Source organism: Pleurotus ostreatus (genome assembly GCF_014466165.1).
Source record: "Pleurotus ostreatus strain PC9 chromosome Unknown scaffold_8, whole genome shotgun sequence".
NCBI classification, from domain to species: domain Eukaryota; kingdom Fungi; phylum Basidiomycota; class Agaricomycetes; order Agaricales; family Pleurotaceae; genus Pleurotus; species Pleurotus ostreatus.
This window is the reverse complement of record NW_023503163.1, coordinates 1,230,104-1,257,792: the sequence shown is the minus strand read 5'-3', so window position 1 is coordinate 1,257,792 and position 27,689 is coordinate 1,230,104. Positions and strand designations below refer to the sequence as shown.

At 49.8% G+C, this 27,689-nt stretch overlaps 10 protein-coding genes across 10 annotated transcripts; 4 read left to right on the top strand and 6 right to left on the bottom strand.

Annotated features, from left to right (window-relative positions):
* Positions 1 to 84: 84 nt before the first annotated feature.
* VMA2 (Vacuolar ATP synthase subunit B) lies at positions 85 to 2,210 on the bottom strand (the record flags this gene model as incomplete). Its single annotated transcript, XM_036780257.1, has 10 exons — positions 85 to 278; positions 362 to 491; positions 602 to 789; positions 850 to 1,000; positions 1,058 to 1,384; positions 1,436 to 1,575; positions 1,628 to 1,898; positions 1,957 to 1,984; positions 2,040 to 2,067; positions 2,120 to 2,210. 10 exons carry the CDS (start codon positions 2,208 to 2,210, stop codon positions 85 to 87), a joined length of 1,548 nt encoding a protein of 515 aa, XP_036627640.1.
* Positions 2,211 to 2,975: 765 nt separating this feature from the next.
* PC9H_010763 (uncharacterized protein) lies at positions 2,976 to 6,945 on the bottom strand (the record flags this gene model as incomplete). The annotated part of the gene is given in 15 exon segments (XM_036780256.1): positions 2,976 to 3,203; positions 3,255 to 3,387; positions 3,437 to 3,846; positions 4,209 to 4,460; positions 4,510 to 4,632; positions 4,681 to 4,834; positions 4,883 to 4,983; positions 5,036 to 5,260; positions 5,314 to 5,571; positions 5,621 to 5,739; positions 5,783 to 5,996; positions 6,053 to 6,131; positions 6,189 to 6,471; positions 6,528 to 6,723; positions 6,736 to 6,945. 15 exon segments carry the CDS (start codon positions 6,943 to 6,945, stop codon positions 2,976 to 2,978), a joined length of 2,985 nt encoding a protein of 994 aa, XP_036627639.1.
* Positions 6,946 to 7,079: 134 nt separating this feature from the next.
* PC9H_010762 (uncharacterized protein) lies at positions 7,080 to 8,711 on the top strand (the record flags this gene model as incomplete). The annotated part of the gene is made up of 6 exons (XM_036780255.1): positions 7,080 to 7,142; positions 7,193 to 7,225; positions 7,276 to 7,364; positions 7,422 to 7,482; positions 7,541 to 8,301; positions 8,360 to 8,711. 6 exons carry the CDS (start codon positions 7,080 to 7,082, stop codon positions 8,709 to 8,711), a joined length of 1,359 nt encoding a protein of 452 aa, XP_036627638.1.
* Positions 8,712 to 8,868: 157 nt separating this feature from the next.
* PC9H_010761 (uncharacterized protein) lies at positions 8,869 to 9,563 on the bottom strand (the record flags this gene model as incomplete). The annotated part of the gene is made up of 4 exons (XM_036780254.1): positions 8,869 to 8,898; positions 8,952 to 9,003; positions 9,059 to 9,438; positions 9,504 to 9,563. The coding sequence occupies 4 exons, from the start codon at positions 9,561 to 9,563 to the stop codon at positions 8,869 to 8,871; spliced, it is 522 nt and encodes a 173-aa protein (XP_036627637.1).
* A 1,029-nt stretch (positions 9,564 to 10,592) lies between these two features.
* Positions 10,593 to 13,355, top strand: PC9H_010760 (uncharacterized protein; the record flags this gene model as incomplete). The annotated part of the gene is made up of 18 exons (XM_036780253.1): positions 10,593 to 10,778; positions 10,837 to 10,896; positions 10,955 to 11,028; positions 11,081 to 11,104; positions 11,259 to 11,366; positions 11,444 to 11,511; positions 11,573 to 11,672; positions 11,723 to 11,816; positions 11,873 to 11,922; positions 12,022 to 12,170; positions 12,263 to 12,337; positions 12,402 to 12,528; positions 12,584 to 12,606; positions 12,657 to 12,664; positions 12,729 to 12,912; positions 12,967 to 13,066; positions 13,121 to 13,167; positions 13,207 to 13,355. The coding sequence occupies 18 exons, from the start codon at positions 10,593 to 10,595 to the stop codon at positions 13,353 to 13,355; spliced, it is 1,626 nt and encodes a 541-aa protein (XP_036627636.1).
* Positions 13,356 to 13,689: 334 nt separating this feature from the next.
* PTC2 (Protein phosphatase 2C 2) lies at positions 13,690 to 15,786 on the top strand (the record flags this gene model as incomplete). Its single annotated transcript, XM_036780252.1, has 10 exons — positions 13,690 to 13,692; positions 13,757 to 13,778; positions 13,840 to 13,917; positions 13,974 to 14,060; positions 14,118 to 14,249; positions 14,302 to 14,378; positions 14,430 to 14,514; positions 14,566 to 14,622; positions 14,679 to 14,828; positions 14,879 to 15,786. The coding sequence occupies 10 exons, from the start codon at positions 13,690 to 13,692 to the stop codon at positions 15,784 to 15,786; spliced, it is 1,599 nt and encodes a 532-aa protein (XP_036627635.1).
* Positions 15,787 to 16,090: 304 nt separating this feature from the next.
* On the bottom strand, positions 16,091 to 18,049 carry PC9H_010758 (uncharacterized protein; the record flags this gene model as incomplete). Its single annotated transcript, XM_036780251.1, has 2 exons — positions 16,091 to 17,737; positions 17,795 to 18,049. The coding sequence occupies 2 exons, from the start codon at positions 18,047 to 18,049 to the stop codon at positions 16,091 to 16,093; spliced, it is 1,902 nt and encodes a 633-aa protein (XP_036627634.1).
* Positions 18,050 to 18,393: 344 nt separating this feature from the next.
* PC9H_010757 (uncharacterized protein) lies at positions 18,394 to 20,464 on the top strand (the record flags this gene model as incomplete). Its single annotated transcript, XM_036780250.1, has 7 exons — positions 18,394 to 18,644; positions 18,707 to 18,775; positions 18,820 to 19,052; positions 19,104 to 19,759; positions 19,810 to 20,122; positions 20,172 to 20,358; positions 20,410 to 20,464. The coding sequence occupies 7 exons, from the start codon at positions 18,394 to 18,396 to the stop codon at positions 20,462 to 20,464; spliced, it is 1,764 nt and encodes a 587-aa protein (XP_036627633.1).
* A 279-nt stretch (positions 20,465 to 20,743) lies between these two features.
* On the bottom strand, positions 20,744 to 23,177 carry PC9H_010756 (uncharacterized protein; the record flags this gene model as incomplete). Its single annotated transcript, XM_036780249.1, has 8 exons — positions 20,744 to 21,580; positions 21,635 to 21,787; positions 21,839 to 22,069; positions 22,112 to 22,576; positions 22,628 to 22,693; positions 22,747 to 22,843; positions 22,897 to 22,985; positions 23,040 to 23,177. 8 exons carry the CDS (start codon positions 23,175 to 23,177, stop codon positions 20,744 to 20,746), a joined length of 2,076 nt encoding a protein of 691 aa, XP_036627632.1.
* Positions 23,178 to 23,999: 822 nt separating this feature from the next.
* Positions 24,000 to 26,828, bottom strand: PC9H_010755 (uncharacterized protein; the record flags this gene model as incomplete). Its single annotated transcript, XM_036780248.1, has 6 exons — positions 24,000 to 24,134; positions 24,190 to 24,237; positions 24,289 to 24,822; positions 24,878 to 24,909; positions 25,722 to 26,001; positions 26,052 to 26,828. 6 exons carry the CDS (start codon positions 26,826 to 26,828, stop codon positions 24,000 to 24,002), a joined length of 1,806 nt encoding a protein of 601 aa, XP_036627631.1.
* Positions 26,829 to 27,689: the final 861 nt, after the last annotated feature.

Genomic DNA, 27,689 nt, shown 5'->3' with positions numbered 1-27,689 from the left:
AGTCCCCGGGTAAGCCAAGGCGGCAACTACGGCACATTCAACATAGGCACACAATGTAGCTTTGAGCACATACCCTTTGCCACATCATGCATCGATCAACTTTACATCGTCCGCCACACTGGCATCCGCCACCGCCGCCGGTTTCTTTGTGGCTTTACGCGCATAAAACTCGGCAACAATCTTGGGGTTAATACGATTGAGCTGTTCTTTAGGGAAGATTCGCAAAAGAGACCATGCAAGATCCAGTGAATCAAAGATAGTGCGAGCCTCATACGCTCCTGGTGATAGAAGAAATGTCCCGAGCAAACAAGGAAAGAATGGAGTGAGCGGCGTGAGAAAATGGAGAAGAGAATTGACTTACCCTGCCCGACGAATTGATTCTCAAACTTTTCCAGGAACTCTAGGGCGAGTTTGTCTTCCGAGGACAAGGCCTCCTCACCGACTACAGCTTTCATCGCCGCCGCATCACGACCGATGGCATATTTAGCATACTACGGTTGCGATCAAACAGTAAATTAGTTCCGGTTGTTTTAGGAATGCGAGACCAAGTACGCCACAGCGACAGCGACAACGAAGGAGAGTATAAGAACAAGAAACGTACTAATTGATTTGAAACATCACCATGATCCTTCCTAGTCAACTTTTCGCCGATGGCGCTCTTCATGAGCCGAGAAAGTGATGGCAAGACGTTGATTGGAGGGTATATCTGCCGGTTATGTAGCTGCCGGTCAACAAAGATTTGGCCCTCAGTGATATAACCTGTTAGGTCAGGAATAGGATGAGTGATATCTACGAGGTAAAAGCTAAGTCAGTATGCGATGACTAGCATATTCGATTGATATTACTAACCATCATTAGGCATGGTGAGGATCGGGATTTGAGTGATGGACCCATTCCGGCCTTCAACACGCCCGGCTCTCTCATAAATTGTTGACAGATCAGTGTACATGTAGCCCGGATAACCACGACGCCCAGGGACTTCTTCGCGTGCTGCGGAAACCTATCGCCCAAGTGAATTTAATTGAAGCACAGATCGCGAATATATCACCGGGCGCACCTCTCGTAGGGCATCAGCGTATGATGTCATATCTGTGAGAATAACAAGAACGTGCTTCTCCAATTGATAGGCATAGTATTCAGCGGTTGTGAGCGCGAGTCGTGGCGTGATGATACGTTCGATAGTCGGGTCGTTGGCCAAATTCAAAAATAGTGTGACGCGATCCAAACTACCATTGGATTCGAAATCTTCCTTGAAGAAACGGGCGGTCTCCATATTCACACCCATAGCTGCGAAGACGACGGAGAAATTGTCTTCGTGGCCATCGTGGACATCTTTCGTAGGTCGCTTGACCAGTCCCGACTGCCGCACAATCTGGGCTGCAATCTTCGATTTATTAGATCGGGCTCGAGAAGGTCAAGGTCCGAATAAACGTACTTCATTGTGAGGCAAACCTGCCGCCGAGAAGATAGGAATCTTCTGGCCACGAGCGATTGAATTCATGACGTCGATGGTGGATATGCCGGTTTGTATCATTTCTTCGGGATATATGCGGGAGTAGGGGTTGATTGGCGAGCCTTGACCAAGCTTTTAGTTGTACGCGTACACCTGGTCGAGCATCTAACTCACCGTTGATGTCGAGATAATCTTCGGCGAAGACTTTCGGACCTTGATCAATGGGATTGCCGGAGCCGTTGAAGATACGACCCAACATATCTTCGGCTACAGGCAATTTCATGCTGCTCCCAGTGAATTCTACACGTGTGGCCTTTACATCGACGCCAGAAGTTCCTTCGAACACCTGCACAATGGCTTTCTTTCCCTGAACTTCGAGGACCTGCCCTCCGCGCTTTGACCCATCTGGGAGTGTAAGTTGAACGATTTCGTTGTACGACGGGAACTGCCCATTGCGACTGAATCAGATGGCTATGTGCGATGGAACATTGACGACTGCACACCTTCACGTTGTCCAGAATAACTAGGGGTCTGTTTGAAAAGCATCTCAGCGCCATCTTCAGGCGCAGTCAAGGAAGCAGCTCACCCATTGATGGCAGATACGGTGCGGTAGTCTGGGCGAATTCAGCGAAGAGGACATGATATTAGCAGCCATCTCGTCCGTACCCAGATGCGGCTGAACGCGATATTCTTTGGTGACTGCGGCAGCATTGATAGCAGCCATCTCCTGATCGCTCATTCTTGGATCGGACGCCATGTTCTACGGCGAGGACAATTCTCTATCTGTTGCAGGGGCCTGAGAGCGATGCTGCTGTAGGTAATGGTATGAGGGAGAGCGTCGTCACTTGCAACTTCGAGGCCCTGCAGCCATGCCTGCCAAAATAGGAACTCCCGATCATTCCCACGTCTCCGGAGCGGCACGACTAAAGTACTCTTCCTCCGTGTACTACCCAGCGCCAACATGTATTTGCTGTTCAGATATACATATTATACAATACAAAAGCCAAGTATATTGACATCCTAAAGTCTCTTGATTAGCTCAGGGCCGCTTCTTTCATCGCCTCTATCCAAGTCCGAGATGCCCCTTGAATTGTTGCCTCATCTTCTACAGACCATTCTGTCTCAAGCAAGATTTCTTCCACCGCGTCGGTCCCCAATTCGAGCGCGGCACCCTGCAGGAAATTGTAAAGATATTCGGCCGTATCCGCCCGCACCTGTGATATTATCAGTATCAACCAGCCGAACTGAGAAAAGGGAGACTACACTTGGAAAGCGATGTGTCAAGAAAAGTCCCAAGGATGTCGTCACGTCCATGTAAATTTCTTTGAACCTTAGAAGGTGAACAATGCTAAAGAGTGCACGTCAATAGGAATACCAAACAATTGATAGTTCTCTTACATATACATCGATTCATGAATTCTTTGGGTGCTCTTGATAGCACCAATGCTTCTACAGCAAAAAGAATGTAACTCTTTAAGCCTATTAGAAGCTCAGTAACGAAGATAACGGCAATAATCCGCACTTACGCTTCTATTCCCCTTTGGTGCTCGTTCAGTCGGTTCAGGCTGTCCCCCTCTAGAAGTACATGTATAGCCTGCAAGGCGGGCATTACCACCGAGTTTAATGCTGCCCGCGATTTTGCATAAGCAAGAATGTCTTGCACAAGCCCTATAAGGCCATATGTCGCCGGGGAAGATGCAAGCGGAAGATCACTACAATAGGTGATTAGGCTAGATGAAACGGGGCGGTGCTTATCTCTTCGTAAGCGGTTATGATTCACACAGAGCGTCGAATAACCCACCGTGCTATCTGTTTTACTCCCAAGGCTGAGGAGAAGCCCGATCAGCACCTGACTTCTGTATTTTCCTACGTCTAGAAATCTGACGGCCTTTGGGTACAGCCAGCTCCCATCTCCCCAGCTTGGGTTGAGGTCTCTGTCCGCAATTATCAGAAATGTGATCACTCTACGCAGGGTACACTCACGCTGGGAACAAAGACTTGAATAAATCCTCTCCTTCTAGACGCCATTGGGTCTTCGCCACGGGCGAAAGCGGCATATACAGGAGGCGAATAAAATGCTCCCCAGATTCCTGGCGTACGTTGTCCAGCCGCTCCACTCCTTGTTTGAGAATACCAGCAATCGCTGCATGATACTTCGAAGGCGGTAGGTAGGCTTCGAGCTGTGATTCCTGCGTGAAGGATTGGAACAGCATTTCCGAAATCTCCGCGAGCCCACGGACGCAAGAGAGTCGTATCCAAGATCCAACGTCGCCTCGTTCATCGGAAGTATAATCCTTCATACCCTCCAACAGCACGCCATACAACTGCTGGAAGTCCTGAGAGGATATGTCTACGTAAACGTAGGTTTCATGATTCTCATCAGAAGATGATATCTGACCCACATGTCGTTATATTCGAGATGATCGTAGAAATAATCTGAGATATTGCGTTATAACAATTTCTCCGGCCTTCGACGTTATTCTTCATGGGAGAAGACTAGCATTGGTATGGTTAGCCCGTTTCTCACGTAGGCGTTCGCGGCTTACATACCGCTTGATCGACACATTCAAGAATAGCCTTCAACGCCTTAGGCAGGGCATTCGGGAATTTGTCGTAGCCTATAGCTCCCAAACAGAGCCCAAGGCTCTGTTGCACGAACGGAGTAGCCGACTTCAGCTCGCGGATCAGCGTATCTAGATGCTTGACGTGAGCATCCTCTTCGCAACCCGAAGTGGGCAATAACTTATCTCTCGACATCTTGAGCGCTATCGGCGAGCCGACTGGTGGCCCCAAGAGCGGTCGCTGCTACTTCCTGTACTTGCGAGCTCCTGTGTTTGATTCCATAGTCCACGATTCCGCGCCAATGTGGCACAGAGGATTTAGTATCCAATTCGATTTCGCTAAGTGTAATGGTGTTCGATATTAACGAGCATGCGGCTAATGTAACCAACTCGTGCCGAGGGCCCATCACTGTTGTTTTGGGGATATGAACGAGATATTGGAAAATCTGTATAGTGGATGGGTTATTGAGACGCCAGATCCTGAAGTAGACATACGCTGCGCATTTTAATTTCCAGGTCATCGCCTTGATACGACATTCGGTATGCAAGTGCCAGCTCAGATAAAGCCAAGAGGGACCCGTGAAGATCACTGTCGTCGACGGATTCAAGGAGTCTACACTAGAAGCATATCAATGAGGAACATTCTGCGATATAGTTATCCCTCACTATCTTTGCTTCGGCCCTGGGTCCATACTCCTTGATGTCTATGAGGCAGATGAGTTGCAGTGACTGCGCTCCTATCTGGCGCATAGCAGGGTCCCAATGACGGATTGTAACATCGATCAAGTGGTTAAATAGGGATTCTCTGTAAACTTCAAACCTGGTGGAAGTCAAGGTCAATCTTCACTCTCACTGCATTTGCACTTACAGAGCAACTGCGGGTGCAGCTGTGAGGAATGCGGTACGTCTGGTGCTGACTGCATAGAAATCTGTCTCTCGAAGAACATCGATACCATGAGGTATAAAGCCCTGTTGTATGATTCAATGACACCCAAACCCCAACGGGGAAGACACGACATACCGTTCTTCCGACGTGTTCTTGGAACGCAGCGCTAGCTGCACGGCGAATATGGATTTCTCGGTCAAACACTGCCACGATGACCAATCTCTGTGCAAGGTGTTCGGCGTGGGGTTTAAGAAATTGGGAATCTTGCGACCTCGCCAAGGCCCATAGAACATACGCAGCACCATCTCGTACGTTGGAACCGATAGAATGTGCGCCTTTTCTTATATCAAAATACAGTGCCTAGATGACGGTATGAGTTTGACTGACTGGCCTTCGGTTCGCTACCTATTTACCTTTGTTGTCCACTCTATCAAGGTAGGAAGGTGTTGATCACTGACAAGACTTCTACGTGCCATCTCTGCACATGCCAGGCATGCGCCGTGCCAAGTGCTCTCTGCGACAGCTGGGAGATCGTATAGACTCGCAGCTGCAATAGAGTGTATGGCGAAGTGGGACATAACAGTCTCAAGCACCTGATCTTTGAAATCAGTTGGTAGTCGCTCTGATATTCGGGCCACTCCTTTGGCTGCCGTCCAGCGAACGACGGTATTCTTTGCAAAGGGTTAATGTTCCAGCTAAATCGGATCGTCGGAAGGTTACCTTGTCCTTAAGACTCTCAAATAGATGTTCTAAGACAGTTTCGACTTCTTCGGGAACTTCAAAATCATCCGATGTGTCCTCATCCTGCACCTCATCTTCCATCTGACCTAGAATACGACCTAGAGGCGATTCAGCTACAAGCGCAATGAATACGAAGGGCACAACCTTTCTGGCGCGACGGTTTTCCAGGTAGAAGGCGCAAGGCGATTCGCGATTCGGCTTTAGTCCTGAACTTGCGAGTCAGCGTATTGGTCGACAGAGCAGCGTCATCGTCGATGATTTTGCCGAGACGAAAGATATCAGAGGTGAATGTCCTGACTTCTTCAGCAGATGCCGATTTAGCCACTTCGCAGAGTACTTGGAGGATTCCAATGCACTTGGATTAGTCGATCAGAAAGGGTTGATGTGGGATGCAACGGTGGGGGGACTGACGAGCACGGGATCCTGTGCCGTTTGTGCAGACGCTAGCGACCAGCGCAGGAAATCGTGCAACCTTTCACGGGTGTCCCCTCTAGAGTTAACCAAGCGTAAGGGAGAAGGGCCTAAATACTAATTTGTGGGGGCGGACCTGACATAAAGACGCGACAGCAGCAAAGCGGCGCCGTCTCGTTCTAATCCGGTTTTATGGAGTTGGCCTCGTGCTTGCTCCTCTATGATCTGAGCGGTTCGCCCCCTCTGAGCTACTTCATCAAATTGAGAAAGATCGAAGGGAATCATGCAGACAAGCGAAAGCCACAAGAACACGATATAACGGAGTTCCCATTCAGAAGGGACATGGAAGAACCCGTTTTCATGAAGCATGTAGTCCCTTGCGATACCCAAGTCGGCGATTTCGTGGGGGAAGAATTTGACTAGTTACGATCGTTTCTAAGTAAATGATCGACGTAGAGAATGAACACCCACCCACCTATGTTCTTGTATCCTCGAAATCTTATATAGCCATATAGGTGGCGACATAGACGATTCATTCGCGCTTTGGAATACTTGATCCCCTCCTGCATCACGGTGGCATGTGCATGCGCTTTCACGGCTTCAATAACTGGCAGAACGAACCGCTCCAGATATGGATCCAGTAAGTAAGACTGCTCCTGATACCCAAGCAGCTATATTCATACGCGTTGGAAAAGCATGGTAAAATGCAACGGGATCGCGCACGATGTTTTGCATTTCGTCAAATGATTCCACTCGATGGAATCCTCAGTTGAGTTGGCCGGGTCGACATGTAGGTCCCAAGAGAGGAATTCTTCCTGAAGCTTAAGTAGTTCATCGTGCTTTTCGAATGTCGAGAAGTGTTGTGGATTTCCATCCCCTTCCTCCGCGTCCATGATGGCTAACGATACGGTGGTGAGCAATGAATAGTTCAAGTTGAACTAGTCAGGGGTTCCATCGAATAGGCGCGCACTTCGGTGACCTTTGATCATGGTGCTTTTCCCGATCATTCAATACTCGGAGTACTCCCATGACAGGCCAAAACATCAATCGCGGGCTGAAGCGCAAACGAACGGAGCCGGCTGAAGGCACTGTGAGTCTCTCCAGAACACTAACCATACCCCCTCTGACGCTGAACAGCAGGCAGACTTAGAGCGAAAATTCGCAGGCAAACTGGTATGTTTCTTCACGCTGGCCGGGAGCCCTGGGGACTGAATATCTTCAAGCATCATGGCATCAAAGAAGCACGGAAGGCCGCAAAGAAAGCCAAAACATTCGAGACGCAAAAACTAATCAAGAAACTCAAACATTTGCGGTCAGCCGCTTCAATCAGCTGAATGCCTTGCCATTGAATGAATTGGGATGTCAATAGATCCGTGCCTGGCAATTCATCCACGGTCCAAGATGCGGAAGCAGAGCTGGAGGCATTGAAGGTGACATCGCTGCCCTGCTGCCAGCGATACGAGGGCTAATATCTCTGTTTACTCCTAGGGCATGAACACCGATACCTTGGCGGAGGTGGCATTGCATTCAAAAATCAAGAAAGACAAAACCCTATGCTCCAACGAGTCTATTCAACCTTCCTTGGAGCAGGAGTTCTCTCTGAGTACTTGGAGCGCGTCATCTTCGGGAACTCCATCAGCGAAGGTACAAGCTCGTATACTCAGCTCAAAATATCTTGCAGTAGAAAGCACGCGTATTCTCGAAGCACTTCGGTCCGTTGTCAACCCAGAGGAACGTCCAAAGAGGGTAGGTCAAGACCAAGAAGAGTCAGCAGACTTGGACACCTCAACGCCAATAACGGAGGTGCGCCACTCCCTGGCCACAAACGCGGGGCACGAGGCAGAGGCAGAGGCAGAAGATACACACTCCGAAGCTGCAGCCATATCCGACGATGAAGGAGAAGATGAGGAAGGCTGGGAATCTGGAACAGTCGGCGGTGATGAAGAGGATTCTGGTGAAGACCTTGACAGGAGAAGCAGACCCGCCCCTGGCAATGACATGGCCGATTCTGATAGCGATTCCGATTCGGACAGTGCTTCGCAAGATATGCTGCATAATCAACCCACCAAGAAGGCGCGGCAGGCTGGTAAAGAGGCGACTCCCGTTAACAGCGCGTCTACTTTCCTTCCCTCTTTGTCCGTCGGTTATATTCGCGGCGATTCTGACGACTCCGACGTCGATGGGAGCGACGCAGGTCAGCCAGATATACAACCAAGAAAAAATCGGAGAGGGCAGCGCGCTAGACGAGCGTGAGTTTTCTCCCTTCTTATCCAACAAGTTTTTATCTCTGACCGGTTCTTCACACAGCATCTGGGAAAAGAAATACGGAAGGAATGCGAACCATAAGAAGAAGGAAATGGAGACTAGTTCGCGGCACACGAGGCCCTCAATACCGCAAACTTCAGGCCGCGGTCGCAAGATGGGCAATAAAGTTATACCCGATGGGAGCGCAAACAAAGTTCACGCCCTGAAGTCTCGTACTTGGGGTGAAAAGCCGTCACACGACCAGAAATTGGTGGCTTCTAAGTCAGCCACCCGTCAACTACCAGCCTCTCAAACTCAAAGTAGCTCCTTGCATCCATCCTGGGAGGCAAAACGCAAAGCAAAAGAGCGGATAGGGATAGTCCCGAGTCAAGGCAAGAAAATTGTATTTTCATAGAGACGGTGCAGCATTCGACAACAATGATCAGCAATGATGAGCACGACATATACATATATACCCCCGTAGATAAGTGTCAACGCCAGTTTACCCGCAGGTGTGTCTTTTCCCATTGACAAGGCGGCATTCTCTAGAGCACCAGCTCTTGTTACATTTCCTACAACTTGGATAATTGTTTCCAGGTTTCCTGCAAGTAGCGCAGTGCATTCTTGTTGCGCAAAATTGTGATTTGCGCTCCACAGCAGCAAGTGTTGGGTCGAGTTTATTTGAGACAGCTTGCAAAGGACGTGGACTGTGAAACAAGCGACATTAAGCCTGAGGGTACGGAGACCTTTGACTCGACTTACCTTGGTAGATCTGGGTCAGAAGACGGAGAGGAGGTGCGGCTAATTGATGGTACAGAGGCATCCGAGCCTGACGCCGAAAAGTCATCTTGCTGCAGTACCTCTGATAGGCCCGTGCTAGAGGGCTTACCGTGCCTCCTGTGTCTGGAGAATCGGGATAATAAGGACGGTCGTGAAGGCGTTGTGCTAATGAAACGCAGCGATGCACTGGCGGACTTGGTCGGTGCAAAAGAGCCAACAGCATTGCTAGGAATAGTGGACATAATGATAGTTGGCTGCGCTTTCGGCAAGTCAAAGGATAGCTTGGAAGAGGTAGAGGATGATACGGAGATCAAGGAGACGGCACGAGAGCGCTTCCTGACCGACGAGGAGGCGAAAGGAGCCTGTGGTGGCCGCAGAGGTCAGTGTCGGTCGCAATGATAAGTGGTCACACGACCAGGATACGGACCTCATAGTCGGGACTGTGGCGGAAGGGGACACTGGTTTTCCCAGAGTAAGTGGAAAACATGGTAGTGGGACGATGGTGGGTGCTATCTCACTGCTCTTTTGTGACGACACGGGCCAGAGGTCTTTTTATGCTCATGTCAGTGGCAGCGGCGGGAGCAATTGGGTATCAGACGCACCAGTTTACAGCAAAGGCAGATCGAGATTGAGAAGCTCCTGGGTGGGCAAGGGGACCCCCTTTGAAGTTTGCAGGCAGATGCGGTATCGGTCTTCGCAAATATACGTTTGCAGCAATGTCATTATTCGGAGAATCGGAGTTTCGTCCAGAACTCCAGTTTCAGACTCCGCGACCACGAAATCGCAATGCCGGCTTGCTCCCGACGGGACGATCCCGAACCCTCTTCATTGGGACTTACCACCTGGATCTCCATCTTTCCTTCCAACCCTCATGGCGACATCATGATATCAACTTGCCTGCTGCTGGATAACCATCCATTTAGCCGTTTAATGGGCACGCGATCACTCAAGTCCGAGGCTGACGTCGGGTCGACTCACACGCCTACATGGTGTACGTAAAGACTCCATAAGTCAAACTACATATGAAGGCTCCAGAGAGCCGACGAAAGGCCTACATCAAACCTGAGTACTTAGTACGACAAGATAAAGTCTGCAGCCGCCCCAGATCGCGAGTGCCCTGACAGGCCTTTCAGCGCTTCAAGCGGCCCGCCCCCGGCCACTTGGCCATTTTGCCTGCGATAAATGGAGTTTGAACGTCACTTTGAGGCTTGTTCGACTATTTCAGTGACTAGAAATCCGTCTGCTCTTCTACCTTCTCGGAGGGAGGGAATGAGCTTAAGGTACGGCACCAACATCGATAACACTCTGCTGACCACCACTTACGTTCAGCATCAGTCCATAGCCTTCGATACGACTCTACATTACGAGCTTTCGCACCACGGGGATATATTGGAGAAGAGAGCGTGGATCCAATCCCTCGTGATGACCCCAATGCTTCTTCTCTAAACAGGCAGAGCTCCGTATTTGTACGGGTCCTCTGGCCCTCAGCGTGCTTTCGTTCCCATACTACCTACCCATGGCTGCGAACGACTCCAAACAGTCTATTGGCAAAGAAGAAATCTTGACCGATGACATACAGCACACTGACGAAATTAGGACAAGCCCTATTCCTAAGAGGACACCTCTGGAACGGCAACAAGCGTTGAAGGCAGCTCTCGAAGTTGATCCTGGGGTCAAAAGATGGAGCCTAAGGGCCATGCAGGTGGGTTTCACTTGATGTTTACTAATGCGCCCTCTGATCGTGACCGCGATTCTACTAGATGTATCTAGTCACCCTTGTAGCTTGTTGCTGCTCTGGGGATAGTGGATTTGACGGAACCGTACGATACATGTCTGATAAGAGTGTCAATGTTGTTTCACTGACCTCGAATATCATAGGTCATGGGCGGTATCAATAGTATGACACAGTATCAGAAGTATTTTGGGTTGACGGGTGTAGGCAAAAGCACCAGGTATGAATTCCTCCATCCACGACGATGTTAATCTATCTCAATGATAATCCAGCATCGTGTTCGGGATCTTCACCATGTTCGTCGTTTCATATCTACCATAGCGATTCGCTCACTAGGACAATCGATCTACCACCAGTGGTTCAATCTGGTATGTCTTGTTGATCCGTCGAGAAACGTTCGTTGTTAAGGCTTGCTTGCATCTAGCGGAACCATCCCCGCATGTGCGTCAGAAGTCTCCCTTTTACTACTCCCGTGCTGTTATCTGACGGCAATCCAGCTTACTTCCCCGATAAATTTGGGCGCCGCTTCTCTATGTTCTTCGGAAACGGGGTATTAATGTTCGTGCATTAGGCGTCCATAAGGCTGCCACGCATGTGCGTTGAAACACGATGTCTGAGCTGACGTCGTCTTGTAGTGTTGGTGCCATCTTAACGGCGAATGCCACGAATGAAGGCATGTTTCTTGGAGGGAGATATCTCACAGGTTCGCTCAAAATGGTCTTTATGGTTCACCAACATCAGTATTCAGTCACCGTTTACCATAGGTCTGGGATCGACATGCGCGGGCGCATCCGCAAAGTCTTTTCTTGCTGAACTCGCCCCCCCTCATTCGCGGGGGGCTTATCTCGGCTTTCTAAACTCATTGTAAGTCACACAGTGCACCTTCAGATCATATGCTGACCGTTTCCGTGAAGCTTCTACGTCGGCCAGATTTCAGCTACAGGCATGATGGTGGCAACAGGGAGATTCGATAGTGATTGGTCTTGGCGCCTCCCCTTGTACATCCAGGTATGGTCTCTCGATGCGCGAATATTCGGCTTCTGATCTAGACATCAATATCACAGGTTGTCCCCGCGGCACTCAACGTCATCTTCGTTTTCTTCTGCCCGGAGTCGTGCGTGCCGTATTCCCTATCAGCTTCTCTTCCTTCTCACCTTCTGATCTTCTGACGCGAACCTTGTTGTATACTCTGTGTTCCCCGCTCACCCTCAAGACCAAGATGGTTATACAGTGTTGGGAAAGAGGCGCAAGCGCGGAGAATCCTTGCGAGATTCCACTCCAGCACCGGTGATCCCAATTCTCCTCTTGTTTCGCTCGAAATGGAGGAGATAGAAGAGAAACTCGTCGTCGGTGGTAGTGACAGTGAGTCGCGGTCTTTCCGTTTCCTCCCTGAAGCGGAGTCGGGTTTCCGGGCCTAATGAGGTACACTCAATCACTCACCACCGTGCTGTTAGAACACTGGTGGGATTTCCGGCCCCTCTTTAGGACGCGAGCGGATAGATACCGAGCGTACATGGTTATTTTGATTGGTGAGTGCCGAAGTGTGCCACGGAGTAGTCATGGAGTAATTCCTTCCCATTGCTCTCGCTGTAGGATCCTTCGGTCAGCTCTCAGGGAACGGCCTTATTACCTACTTCTTGCCGATACTGTTGAAGAATGCCGGCATCACTTCGCAAGACCGTCGTTTGACGTTGAATTTTGTAAATAGCATTACTTCTTAGTGAGTGACATGTCGTGTCGTGTATTTGTCGACGGCTTATTGTGCCACCTAATAGCATCGGCGGTAAGCTTCTGTGTTGTTTGTTTGGTTTTGAGTGTTCGAGGGCTGATGATACTTTCTAACGGTAGCTTTGTCGGTAAGCTTCTCGAGTCGCTGCTGTAGTACACGTTGCCGTGCTAAACAAATTATCCCTTTGCTAGGGATCCTTTATTATTGACCGGATTGGCCGTCGCAAAATACTACTTCTATCAACGAGCGCAATTGTCGTCATCCTAGTTGTAGTCACTGGTCTGCTCAGCTCGTCCGGAAATGCTGCCCAATCCAACGCCGGGATTACCTTCGTCTTCTTGTTCATGATATCTTCTCATTTGGATGGACCCCGATGTAAGTCGCATGTTCCCCTTGAATCTTGATTTGCTGACAACTTGCCTAGGCAAGCCCTGTACCCAGCGGAAGTGCTCAGTTACGAGGCTAGGGCGAAGGGTCTGGCGTTCCTTGGGATAGTCTCGCAGTGTGCCCTCTTGATCAATACCTTCGGGTAAGTTGATCATAGAGTTTAGCTTGTGCCTTGACGCTTACAATGGATTGACAGCCTCCCTGTTGCTCTGGAGAGGATAACGTGGAAAGGCATGTCGCCTCGTTATACGCATTTGGAGCGACATTAACCCTCTACTGCAGTCTATGTGATATTCGCTATTTGGGACCTCTTTGAAGTGATAGTCATCTATTTCTTTGTCGTGGAGACGAAGGGTTTGACGCTGGAGGAAATCAATGAAGTGTTCGAGCAGCCGAACCCACGACAATATAGCACAGGGGTGAAGCGATGAGCCGAGACGCGAGAGGGTTGTGATGGAGACATGCTTTATTGAATACAAGTGTACAATATTTTGCGTATCGGTGCAGAACGAAAGTACTTGATCTCCGCATTGATGAAGTGCTCCACTGCCCCAGTGGTCTCTGTGCTCAACAGTTACAAACAGATGGAATTTGGGCCGCAGCTTGAAGGAGTCCACACGACCGCTCTTTTTGTCGATCGCCTCGATTATTTCGTCGTCGTGCCCAGCTGACTTCAACATTTGCTTCTTCCCAAGTCCTTCACAGTCGCCAGCTTCTCCCCGGTTCCCGGACTTCCTTTGAAGTCACTTCGAGGCCCTTTTCACCATGGTGCGTGCTCTCGAGTCCTTTGCCGATGGTAGCCTGGATCTCACTCCGTGGTGTTTGCTATCAGGGACAAATTCTCTCTTCACCAAGTAAGAAGCTCTATTGCTAGAGAAAATCAGCGACGATGGGCTCACTGTGCATCTTAAACAGTTACGACGAAAAGATCGGAGACGGGCAGAAATGACAAGTTCATGTACTCAGTTTCAGACATGCAAGGATGGAGAATATGTGAGAGATCTTCTGTTTCTCAGAGGGTTTCTCTTGACCCCCTACCGCGCTCGTAGCCATGGAAGATGCGCATGCTACTTTACTCCAGTTGGAAGAAGGACCCAATACGAACGCCTTTTTCGCTGTCTACGACGGTCATGGGGGTTAGTCGTGACCATCTCTCACAATTCCGCTGATACCGATATCTGCCTATCCTCAAGGTAGCACCGTCGCTCGGTTTGCCGGGCAGAATGTACACAAACGGTTATTGTCCGAGGAAACATACCAGCAGCGACAATATGAAACCGCTCTGAAGAAAGCCTTTCTTGGAACGGATGAAGATATACTTGCTAGTGTGTTTAGGTGCTCCTCATCGCGCTCCGATGGACTAATGGCTTCGCTCAGACCCAGCACATACTAAGGATCCATCTGGTTGTACCGCAGTTGCTGCCCTTGTCACAGATGACGGGAAAATATATGTCGTACGTGTTTGATCGATGAACCCCAAGACACCTGACATTTACTATAACCAGGCCAATGCTGGGGACTCCCGTTCCGTCATCAGTGTCAAAGGTGAAGCTAAACCGCTCAGCTTCGATCACAAACCCTCCAACGCAGGTAAGGTTTCACCTTCTCATATCTAATGTCTCCATCTTATCATTTCGTCAGCCGAGGTCGAACGGATTACCGGCGCTGGTGGTTATGTCGAATTCGGTCGCGTTAATGGTCGGATCTTACTTACGTTCTCTCTACGGCTAGATCTGATGGCACCATTTCTCTAGGCAATCTCGCTCTCTCCCGCGCTCTGGGTGATTTCGAATTCAAGAAAAACTATTCCCTCGGCGTCGAGAGACAAGTAATCACCGCCGATCCTGACGTTACCTGCCATGAAATTACAGAGGAAGATGAATTCCTTGTTCTTGCTTGCGATGGTGAGCATTCTGCATGTTTCCACACCATCCTTCACTGATCACATGCTTAGGCATCTGGGATTGCTTGTCTTCCCAGCAAGTCATCGACTTCATCCGATACCAAATTTCGGAAGGAAAACCCCTGCAAGAGATAGGCGAGCTTATGTGTGATCACTGTCTGGCCCCAGATACTTCCTCTGGGACGGGTGTCGGTTGTGATAATATGACAGTGCTCATTGTCGCACTTCTACACGGGCGGACACCAGAGGAATGGTACGCCTGGATAAAGGAACGCGTACAGAAGGGCTACGGCTACAATACTCCCTCAGCACTTCCTCAACTATATTCACAAAGTCGACTCATGTCCTACAAGGCCCGACGGGAAGCTCAAGAGGCTCGGGAGCGCGAGCGCGAGCGGAATCGGGCTGAGAACCCGGATGATAGCAGCAGTGGTGTGTCCTTTCTGGTCAATCCGCTGAGCGGGTTCGCTCGGGTGCTTGGTAGCACAGGTGGTATCTCCTTTTCCCCCGACTCGAACATTATCACGGATGGAGGACCGTTGATGTTCGCAGACAACGATAGCGACGACGATGACGATGAAGAAGATACCGGACGATCGTTCTTCAGCGAAACCCTCGGTATCGGACGCTCAGAATCTCCCGATCCTACTCGGGCATTGAAGGCAGGCATAGACGAGCTGGAACTCAGTATGCGGGACGGGGCAAACGATGGAGACGATGATACCGCCATGGACACTGACGAAGAATTGGAATCCACGTTTGCGAATGGCGCGAAAGCTGGTGATAGCTCTTCGCAGGGCGAGGCGCCGCCACCTCCGAAGCCTCTACCGAATGGCACTGCCAATGGCCCCACAACCCCAGTAGAGCAGCTGAAATCCGAGCCAGGTGGTGATGCTGCACCCCCCGTTGTAAAGCAAGAAGGCCTTATGGATAAAAGCGAGGATCCTACCAAAGCCTGAATAATCCATGTCCTTCGTACTGTATTTTTCTTTCTTCCACTTGCAAGTTTTGCTTCTCCTTCTGATACCTTTATTCCGGGTTGCTGAGGTCCTCCGCGCTTCGTGTTATCTATTACTAGCAAGTTTCTGCCTTTCCAACGATATCCCTGTAGTAGTATACTGTTCACAGGCATAGACGGTTTCATACATAATACCACACAGCTTCTGTATCGCATTTGTAGTAATGCATCCACATATGTATGTCTACAGTCTGTAATATCCATCTCTTTGCTTGCTCTCTCTATCTGTGTTCCATCAACTATCCTCAGACAACACCAGCAACGATCACTAACTCTCCTTCGGTAAGGCATGCGAGGACGGTGTCATCGCCCACTCGCAGAGCACCAACTCCAAGGAGTGATCCCGCCAAGCCATTTCCGATTTTTAGAACAGCCTGTTTCGCCCATGTCTCCTGCAGAGGCGCCGCACGATAGATGTACAGATTGCCACCACGGCCGGAAGACCCGTTCTCGAATGCGAACGCTGCTGTCCACGGGATGTGATATGTGAATCGCGTGTCCTGCTTGGAAGCGAGGACGAATGCAAGCGCGGAGAATGTGGAGATGTGATCCCATTCTGAGGGCGAAGATGAGCTCAAGGCAAAGACCGCGCCGTCGACGTTGTTCTTGGTGACGATGGACGGGATGCATGATTCTGATGCGCCGGGAAGGGGAGTAGATAGGACCGTCACGGGAGCTTGGCGAGTGTCAGAGAACCAAGACGGGGTTGATCCATCGTCAGTGATCCAAGTGACGACGACGTTTCTTCCTACGGCCGAATCGACCTCTTCGTCCATCTCGCCTTCGGCCAGGCTAGGCATACCCTTCCCTAACCCCAAACCACTGGGGTCCTCGCCCTCCCTTAGAGCTACAGTGTACTTCTCTAGCGCTTCTCTGACTTTCCATAATTCAGAAGGATCGAGGGTCTCGGGAACGTCAATATCGGTTTCATTCGGTTGGGCAGCAGCGGCGAATACATGTTGCCACTTCAGGTCTTCTTGTTGTTTATCGAGATGCAGTGTCAGGATCCCGTACGAACGTTCCCCTTCCTTATCCCACGTCCAGTAGCTGGATGATGGCTGGATGTTGTCCCACACCGATTTATCAGTGTAGGAAGGCAATGGTAGAGTGCTCAAATCGCCTCCTTTGACTTGTAGGGTTATTGCACGAGGCGAAAATGACACATTGATGTCAGATTTCGGTATCGATGCTGGTAGTGGGAAGGCCACGGTGACGGAGTCTGAGGCTTGCGTCCAGGAGTACGGAGGAGGCCTTTCTGGGGTTGGTTGTTCCACGTCCATGTTTTCGTCTGCTTGCGGTATGGGAGCGATTTCTTCAGGAGACGGAGTGTATTGCGGCTGCGGAGGCTGGTCGATCGTTCGATAAACAGACGATCCCAGCAACATGAACGCATTTCGTTCGGCTTCGTGTATGACATATATCGGGACATCGTCTCCGCGTCTGCGCCATACGACATTCATAGGACGTACTTGATCAGGTTCGTCATTGAAAGGAAACGAAAAAGAGATCGCCCATATATCGAATTCAACGTGAACTTTGCGTGCTTTGGCCGGGGTGGAGGTCTCGGCTTCAGTGAGAGGTGCATGGTGCCGCGATGAGAGGATCACTGTCACACTAGAAGGGAGTGAGATTGTTGCGTCATGTATTTTGAATGGTATGGGTGCCGAAGATTCGTCCGATGGGATGGGCAACACGTAAACCCCTCTCAATGTGGCTGAATGGCCATCCAACGACTCCAGGATATACAAGGATCCATGTCCGTCCGAAACAAAGATGATGGTAGATGTCAAGAATGCAGCAGACGGATATTCGCTCTGATATTGTTGCGTGTCCTCGCTTTGCACCGGAGTAGGCAACTCGTAGAGAACATGAAACGAGGGCGCCAGGCTGTCCTACTTGCAGAATAAATAAGTCGATGTTGAAGGGAGGGGATCACTCTGGAAGCGCACCTCATTTAGACTAACGGAAATGACTCTCCTGGACGCATCAACATACAAAGCACGGCTGCCGTCCCTCGGTACGGTGATGTGGTTGTGGGAGATGCGGCTCTGCACTTCCTGGAACGACAAGGGGGATTTTCCAGATACAGTAGCTTGGGTGGCTGGATACTGAAGGCCAAACCTGGAAACATAATCATCTTGAGCGATAAGACTCAACCGATATCCTTCAAATTTTGAGTTGATGAGAGCCCGATTCACTTGCATCCTGACAGTTGTAGAACAGGAGTGCTCGGCGCTTGTTATTCGATCGATCGTTTATGTTAGGCGCCACGGTCCGGCCTGCTTTAATCGGAACCTCCAACACCGGCGAGTGCGTCCCACGGAAACATTTCAAAATGCGGGCAACTGTGCTTTGTCGCGAAATCCATGTCAGGGACAGGCGCGCGACAACGAGGCGGCCCTTGAGACAAAGCAATATGGTGGACAAAGAAGTGACAAGTCGCCTTTACTGTATCTTCCGATTCGTCAAAGGCTGATACAATATATAACCCAGAATCGCGACGCGTTTGATAAAGGCCGCGCTCTTCATCCCATCCTACAGTGCAGCCATGCTCGCACCATATACGCCTCCAAGTCTCGTCGATAATCAGGCATTCAACGCGGGGAACCACCATCGTCCCAATCTTGTCTTTACCAATGTCCGACTGGCTCACCCAGATCCAGCAAAGGCAAATCGTCTGTGGAAGGTCGAATGCAGAGGCGGACGTGTGTCAAAGGTCTCCGGAATGGGCGACAACGTAAAGACCACATCGCTAAAGTATTTCACATTCGACTGCAAGGGGGGGTTCATGTTACCGGCGTATGTCCTTTGTGTACCTGTGGTGGACAACGACGACTGACCGTTCGAGCATGCGTACTTAGCCTATGCCACCCACACATACACCTCGATAAGTGCTTTATCATGTCGAGCTGTGGTGATCTCCACACAGGGTGGGCATTGCACGATTCTACGATATACCGTCTGCTCATGGAAGTTCATCTAGTGATTTTGTGGAGGCGATGGCTCTAACTGGAAAGGCCAAAGCCTCGTTCGACAAAAGAGACCTCTACTATAGAGGCGCTCGACTTGTCTTGGAGAGTGTGGAATGCGGCGTTACTTGCATGCGTGCACATGTCGAAGTCGATACTATCGTTGGGTCAAATTGTATTGACGTTGGCCTGCAACTGAAACGCACATTCCGGCCTATCTGCGACATACAGATTGCTGGTGAGCCCCCTCCTTTACATAAGACGATAGCAAGCCACTCATCATCCCCAGCCTTCGCGCAGGAACCTCTATTTGCCGATCCTGATGACGAAAAACCAGGCCCTAATTTCGACCGTCTCAAAGAAGCTGTTGCACTTGATGGTGTCTCCGTAGTCGGTTCTGCACCATACGTGGAAAAGAACCTTGATCAAATGAAGCGCAACATCCGCCTCATTCTATCGCTTGCCGCTGAACATGACCTTCACGCAGATTTCCATCTCGACTACAACGTCGACCCTGAATCTGAGCCCCTCATCTACGAAGTCATCGACCACGTTCGCAATAACCGCTACTGGAGTGGAACCAGGGCCGATGGCTCTCGTCCCAGTGTGGTGATCGGCCATGCGTCTCGGTTGCAGCTGTTCCCTCCCAGCCAGTGGAAGGATCTAGCGAAAGAGATACAGGATCTTCCTATCCATCTCGTCGGACTGCCTCAGTCAGATATGTACATGCTTGGGCGTTCAGATGCAAAGAAACCCCTTGGTCCACCAAGAAGTACCCTCCACGTCCCGAAGATCAAGAAGGATTATGGAATCAAAGTAGCAATGGGAGTCAACAATGTCGACAATCCGTTTACCCCTCAAGGTTCTTTGGATCCTCTTTCACTCTGTACATTTGGTGTCGCTGTCTTCCAAGCTGCTACCACCGAGGACCTGGAAATATTAGCTGTATGCTCTCCTCCCCCCCGCTAGTCTTGCCAAACTAAACAATCTCATAGAGTTCAGTAACCTACACCGCGAGGAAAGCAATTGCGATCGAAGAATCTCATAAAGCCATCTTTCCATCCCGCTTCGACCCAGCCGACTTCGTGATTTTACATGACAATCACAGCCTTCAATCCGCTATCTTCTCGCCCTGCTACGACAGAACCACCATTCGCGCTGGTCAAATCGTCTCGCGCCGTCGAACGCACAAGTGGAACATTGGCGTCGGGGACATAAAATGGTATCGACGCACTTGGCCGGAACGTCTTCGTTGGGGAAAGTTATGGTGCCCTCCATATGCTGCCTACCTCTGGTACAAAGGAAGACGTGCGCATCACCTAACGTCACTTCCTTCGTGTTTCTAACTACTCTGCAGTATTCCGCCCAATGATTTCGGTCTATCCAAGGGAGTACGAGATGAACTTCAAGGATACTGATTCAGTCGTTCTTATGAACGCTGACGAAGACGTCAAGGAAGACGACAAGGTGTTGAGAGAGTTCGGGATCAAGTTAAACCGCATGGACAAATACCCTGACTGGGTTATACTGCAACAAGGCGCGCCGTAGGTGGCTTTATTTAGCCTTTCATCTCCGTTGCCTAATTACTCCCGTAGGCCTTCGCTGTTCCTGAAGCCTTGGATACCTTTGAGATACCAAGATGACGATTGATGAGTTGATTGATTGAAGGGTTTATGTTATATAACGACACTGTAGTGGTACCATTCTTCAACGCCTGAACAGCTTGGTGTCGCGGGTTGCCATCCGAAGTCATTGTAGTTCGCCAGTATCAGTTCTCGAAGAGTGATAAGAAGGCTTCGAACTGTCGGAATCGATCACTAATCCTTCTTCTTGCATTGCAATCTCGAATGCCGTGTCTAACAGCATTATGTCCGATAGCAGTGTGTTGGAAGGTGAGAAGTGAGAGATTACTAGTGGACCCACAATATCTTACCTGGATGTGTCGCCCAGGGGATCCGTAAATTCAGCCCAGTCCTCGTCAACATTGATGTCCAGGGTTGCGCCGTCTTTAAACATGATTTTGAAGCGTCCTCCTTGTGAGATACGAGAGCCATAGCGAACACACCATCCGATCGATGGAATGAAGCGAGTTTGAAGGTCAGATGAAGGTTCGGCGGTGTCGCAAAGGAAGCCAGACAGATTCGGTCCATCCAGAGTAATAAGGCGTGGGTCTGCCGTCGTTGTGTCCGTGTCTGAGGCCAGTGATAGAGAAACATCGTTGGGCTGTGCATAGTAGCAACTTTTGAAGGGTATCTGTTGTTGTCCTGGTTGGTAGCTGGTCTTTACTGGTCGAGGAATGAGGCCGCCAGATAGTGACTGAACCACCGTCGAGAGAGGAGAACGCATTGTCGACCCAGAAGGAATAGAAAGAACTCCGTCCCCACTTTCATTGTTTTCGTTTGCAACAGGTACAACCGGCGCATTTTCGATAGTCTCGCATTTCTTCAAGAAGTCAGAAAGTTGGGCGAGTGCATCGCGCTCTACGTCCGCTAAAGCACGATAATCAGAAGCAGAGATATCAGCCGGATGCTTATATCCAATTAGGTCTTTCTTGAGCCATTCGCCTCCTTGATCTGTGTCAACATAACGGGCGATCTCCAGTGAACGACATTGGCGGCTAAAGCGGACCCTCATCGTTGGTACAGCGTCCGCTATGGTGGCCGGCAGTTTATGTGAAGGAGAATAAGATCTAAACAGCAGTTCAATGTCAGCGGGAGGACCGTTAGCCCATAAAGTACATCTTGCAACGGGAGTGTAAAGGACGAGCTGCATATATGCGCCATCATTATAAGGATGTAGTTCCAGCTGAGTTATATTTACCTGGGGAGTTCGCCTTTTGATTTCCTCGACCGACTTCGCAGCATCGTTGAACTGTTTCCAGTAAGCTGTTGGCAAATCCTCAAGGCGATATGATACGTAAAGCTGGTTAAGCTTCCACGGCGTTGACATATCGGGCATATTGTATACGTCAATCTACGAGCCAATGATTGGGTCAACGGTGCACTCGGGCTGCTGTAGACATACCTGAGCACCATTCGGCTCAATTATCAGCACCGCCCATTCGTCCTGGTGTGTGACATGTCGGCTCTCTCGGAAGTCAACGAGTAAAGAACGACATTGAAGTACGGTGATCCGACCATGGATAGTTCTGTGTGTTTGGGGTGCCAAAAGATCAGTGCTGAAAGGAAGAGGACGAGTGATGCCTATAGGGAGGGGTGGTGGTGGTGGTGGTGGTGGTGGTGGTGTCGCCTCAAACTAGACTCAATGATTGGAAAAATCGGAGAGGGAAATATTTACCTTGGTATTCCGAGATGTTTGCATTGGACGCAGAATCGGAGTAATACGCCGTTGAGGGGGGTCGAGGTTCTGGAGGCGCGACGAGACCTTCTGGAGGAGAGCCGATGGTTGTGTTTCTGGTTTACTAGCTGGCTCTGCTAGGGCCACAGCCCGACGAGGAAATGGATCAGAAACGACGCGTCTAGACGCTCCACCCCCCTGAGTGGTTCGAGACGCAAGTTCATCCGCAAGCAAACTGCGTAAGTCAGTATTTACGACATTGGAGTGGGATATCGCTCGCTTAGGTTGGCGTGAAGAAGGGGGTCGAGGTGGGAGGGAAATGGATTGCTTTAATTGGAGGAAGGTTGACTTCTTTGAGGGATTCCCGTCATTCTCCGAAAGAAAGATCGGTTTCGCGGCTGCGGATGAGTGTTGAATGAAGGGATGAGTTCTAGTTCCAAGGGCTTTTATGCGAGAGCCAGGCGACTAAGTATGCAATAATGAGCAAATATGGTAATGATGGCGGAGAGAGCTTACAATTCGAAGCAATCCATCGAGGAGATCCAATAGCTGGGGGCCTACGCCCTTCGCAGAACCTAGAGCCTTCGAGGCTATAAGTATCCCCAGGATAATCGATAACAGCAGAAGGATCGTACCGTGTAGGAGGGTGTTCCTGTTATGCACGCTACTAACACGCAGCCTAGCGACCACATGTCGGTTGGGAAGCTATACGATCCCCTTGATGTCATTTCTCTTCAGGCAACGGTGATTATCTATTCTCGTCAAACGATAAATGAAGCACTTACGGAGAACAGTACGCAACGTTTCCACATACGCCTGACATATAGGAGGTAGGTGTCCGCAATCGTGTGGCGTGTGCGAAACCGGACAGTTTCTGTGTCGCGAAGTTAACCCATGCATTCAAATTTTTGGAACACCGTGAGCATACCGCCTTCTTGTCGTGGGTAATGAGGATCGCGCCCGGCCAAACATTCCTATGTAATACAAGGCCCTCGTGCAGGTACGCGAGCGCCGATGCGATACCTCCGGCAACTTCGAAGAGCAAATCATTGCCAACATGAGGCATCAAAGTTTCCAAACTCCCTTCGGCGCAATATTCCAGGACATGATAACGAGCAAAAGGGGTTCTGAAGACCGAAAACAGACTGACTATTGACGGGTGATGCATTTCGGCATGGATCCCTTCGGAATCAGACGGTTTGCAGAGAACCTCCGTTGCAACTGGCAGCTGGGACGCGCTAAGCTGCATTCATGATTGCCTAGAAAATAAGCTCACCTCTTTTAATATTACCCGCTTTCCTGGTAGTCGACCCTTTTTGCATGTTGCCAAGTGCGTACTGCTCCCGATTTGCTCGACTAAATCATAGTCCTATCCCCCGATTCAGAGGATGAAAAAGCAGCAAAATTACGATACTCACAGACAACATCGCACTTTCAAAGAAATAAGAGATATCGCGTCGAAAACGCGCTCGAAAGGTCGACGAGGTCGACTGAGCTCGGTGCAGCGCAGGAGACATCCACGGAAATTACTGCAGAGGGGATTGGCACGTGCAACGAGTCAGGGGTTCAATGAGACTCAATGAGGATAAACATTTTGACTTGAACAGTCACATATGACATAGATCATAGATTCATAGGAAGACAGCAGTAGCTCATATTTAGAACATCGGAGTCCAAGCATACTGGGTACGAAGTAGAGAAGCATGGCGTTCTCAGAATTCACATTAAACGTGGGTGATTTAGTAAGTACAGGCGCGTCCTTTCTTCCATCTATTTGATAGGCCCCGAAGAAGGGTTGTTACCTTTGGGTGGCAGTCCCGAGTAGGGATTTTTACTTCATGATTGTATTCCGAGCGTTGTAGAACCTCGGACGGTGGGGTGGGAATATCTAGTGTATCATCGGGCGTTCGTCTACATTTCCGTAATCGTTGTGAAGTCCGGGAGCAGAGGTCGCTACAGATGGTATTCGGTGAACGCCTTTGAGGGAGCATCGGCCGAGAAAATATGGGTGTTTTGGGGCGCTCTAACATTGACCACGTCTTCGACGCAAAGTCATCATCGCCTTCATCTCGACTGACGGAAATATAACTCGAAGTCGAGGTAGTCGTAATAGAAAACCGAGAGCTCTGAGAAGTCGCGTCAGCGTTCTGTAGGCACTATAAGGAAACCATCCTCACCAAATGGTGCTCAGCTGCAAACACTGAGAAAGCGCGGTTGTATCGCATCTCTATGTCTGTCACCGAGGGAGTATTGAACGGCCCCACTTCAAAGTCTTGCTCGAAGCGGTCGAGACACGGGTAACCGTCATGAGCCCTGCTCAACAGGGATCCGCGTATATAAACGTCCGCGCCGCCAACAGTGGATGACGTCTGAGTGCGCACACCGTGTCTGGCTCGCTTGGACAGTGATAGGCGACTATGACTTCCAGCGAAGAGATATCGATGCGTATCACGGAAGAACGCTAGTGTCCTTGGCGTCTCGGACAAGACATGCGTTGACGAGAGGGTTTTTAGAGTGATTACTTGCGACTGAGCATCTAAAGGTTCGGAAGGCGACATTGGTCTTGAATCCGGAAAGTAGTTGGCCGAACCGAGGAGCTCTGCTCCCGAAAATACTACTAATCCGTCTTCGGGATCCCAGATGACAGCGAAAGTGAGAGCTGTATCTGGAGGGATAATTTCGGACCAACGATGGTTGTTCGTTGGTACATCCTATATATACAATAATGAATAACGCGTTCAGTTGTAAACAATACGAGGTTCATACCGACGATCGACCGGGTAAATGGGAAAGTGGAGCTGGCTTAGGAGTTGGTTTAGCTGAGTGTTTTAGTATCATAATGAAGAACAACGATTAATTGTGTTGCGGGGGAGGGGAGTTTTAGAGAAAGTCGATGCAGCGGTACGAGCGCAAAGATGGGCGCAAGGAGAGTGAATCAAGGAGATCAGATAGGGCTTACCTTGCGAATTTTGTGAGGGCTTGATATAAGCCCCCTCGGAGCACCCAACACATGTTGTAGCCAACACGTTTCTTACAAACGCAAAGTATACATAGTCGTCATGCGAAAAGACCGTGCCAGTGTATTCCGATCTGAGTCACTCCTGGGAAATGTCATAATGAGAACGCGACACGGCGGCGGACTTTTAGAAGCCTGCCTTTCTCATGGTGTTCCATGACCTTGGTCCTTGTCTCTCTCTTCGTAAATAACGAAATCTAGCAACCACCCGCCAATAAGTTATCGCTGAAACTCTCAAGTGGCGTTTCATTTACAATGACAGGAATGCAGGCATGTAAATTTGTTGAGATAGAGTGGGAACAACGGGTGCAGAGCCCAAAGCCACGGCGGTAAGTAAGTTACAACCGTGAGTCCTTTCAACTTGCATTGAAGTTCGCCGTCGGAGGGCGCTAGATCATGCTTCATGGCCGTTCATGCACTTTTAGGGAAGACTCCTGATCGAATAACACGCGAAACATGAGGATCGATCGGATGTGGGCAATTCATTGCTCACCGTCACTCGAGTATGCTTTGGGGAACTTGTCGGCGATAAAGACATTGACCCTGCTTTTGTACAAGTCAAATGCCTGTCTTTCACATAGTGCAGAATCTTACTCAAGACGTGTCGCAACTTGGCCTCGGACCACCACCACTCCCGCTCAGTAGGTGCCACGTCTTCAGACACCGAAGATATGTGCTTTCCAGCACAGTATCGATCAAATACGACATTTCCCTGTCTCCCAATGTCGACTAGGCACGCTGGAGGTACCGACTCGAGGATTTGCGTTGTCAGACCTTTCAGAGACCCCATAAAGAAGGCGGACAATTGCATGTAGGTCAAATTCGTGGCTCGGTCTCTTACAACTCGAAGTAGGTCGAGCATATCGGCGTTGCTCTATAAGGAGCCAATTAGACGCATTGGGAAAGGAGAAGGAGAAACCTCACCTGTGCCGGAAACATTATTTGGAGCCACCGAAGTTTGTGCATCAAGCGTATGCCAGGGAGGAGATATTCAGCTTTAGATGCGAAGCAGCCTAAGAATTCAATGTGTGCGAGAGCCTCTTCCATGGCGAGGGACGGAGCGTGGTCGAACGAGGAATTGTCCGACACGAGCATTAGACTCAAGTGAGTGACCTTTCTTCCTGGTAAAATGTTCATAGCCATTGATGAGGGCACCACTAATTCCTTCAGCCGCGGCAATGCTTCAGGGGATAGGTTGATGGTAGTCGTTGTCAGCACCAGGTGTAGATGTTCAATAAACGGCTGGCTTTCAAGGAATGGCACCAACGCCTGGAGACCCGCCCGTGGATTCTGCCATACGAACTTGGTGAGAAAGAATGGACAATGCACTTTTGTCAGAGCCGTAATGGAAATATCCGAATTGATACAAATTTTGAGCCTCAAGTCCTTGAGACCGACCAGATACCGGAGCGTGTCATGCAGGGAGAAATCCTCTGGAGGATTGTTGGAATCCGCTAGATCGATGGTAAATTTCTTTACTTTCGAGGCGAGGTACGAGTTCGAAGCGATGCGCCGTTGAAACTTGTGAAACCTGGGCCGCAGCGCAGTTTGGGGTTTGGCTATGAACTCGACGGAAGAGTATAGCCGAGGTTCCGTACAGGCATAGAAGCACCGTGATACGGAAAGCAATGTATGAAGCGTTGCTCGGTCTTCGACCCAATCAAGAATTGTCTGAAGTACATCGTCTGTGAGTTTGTCCATTGACGGTCGTTGAGGGTAATGATTACACGGGCGGCTATGTGGTTGCTGGGCGGCTGTTTGGTTCTGAGAAGTCCGTCCAAGTTGCTGAGTTAAAGCTGACGATTTCAAGCTTTGGTGGGAGTACGTGCAACGTCGACAAAAAACTGGCAATAAACTGGCCAAAGCAAGCGCGTATCATACACACAGCTTCCTACATCAATAATTGATATCAACGGTGATTCGACGTTTCATAACGGGGCGAATCACGCCTCCCTTTACCGCCTCCCTCGCACCAATTACATACCGTGGCAGATAACGGAAGGCGTAGCACGTTGACATTTGCATGCTACAAGCTTGTCGGACACGGCATGGCCCTGAGACAACTAGAAGAGGCGCAATATAAATTGTCTAGAGCATGGACATCCATGAAAGTTGGAAAGAGCATTATCCAGAGGGTCAGTGCGATCGCGCCTGATCGTTAACGATACAAGGGTTGGATCCGGCGGACGTAGCCTTCGACCCGCTCCTGTTTGTCAAACAAACCTTCGACGGAGGGCTTAATTTGGAGCCCGACTCTTTCCTGTTTGTCGGAGATGCTACAATGTTGAAGCGAGTGTTTAATTATCCTCCATGGCATTAGGGAATGCTGAAGGCAGGATATCCGAGGCATCCTTACATACCAACTACTTGAATTCACAGGTGGAGACCTAGCTGTGATTAGGGACAATCGATCCCAAGAACTTGGTGTCTCGGTAATTTGGGGGTAAGTAATTTTGCTAGCGAAGTGGCGCATCCTTGAATCAGTTGAGGCAGTTCGGAGTTCACCCTGTCGGTACATGCGAAGATCGGCATCCCAGCCCAGACGTAGGTCGAGGATATATC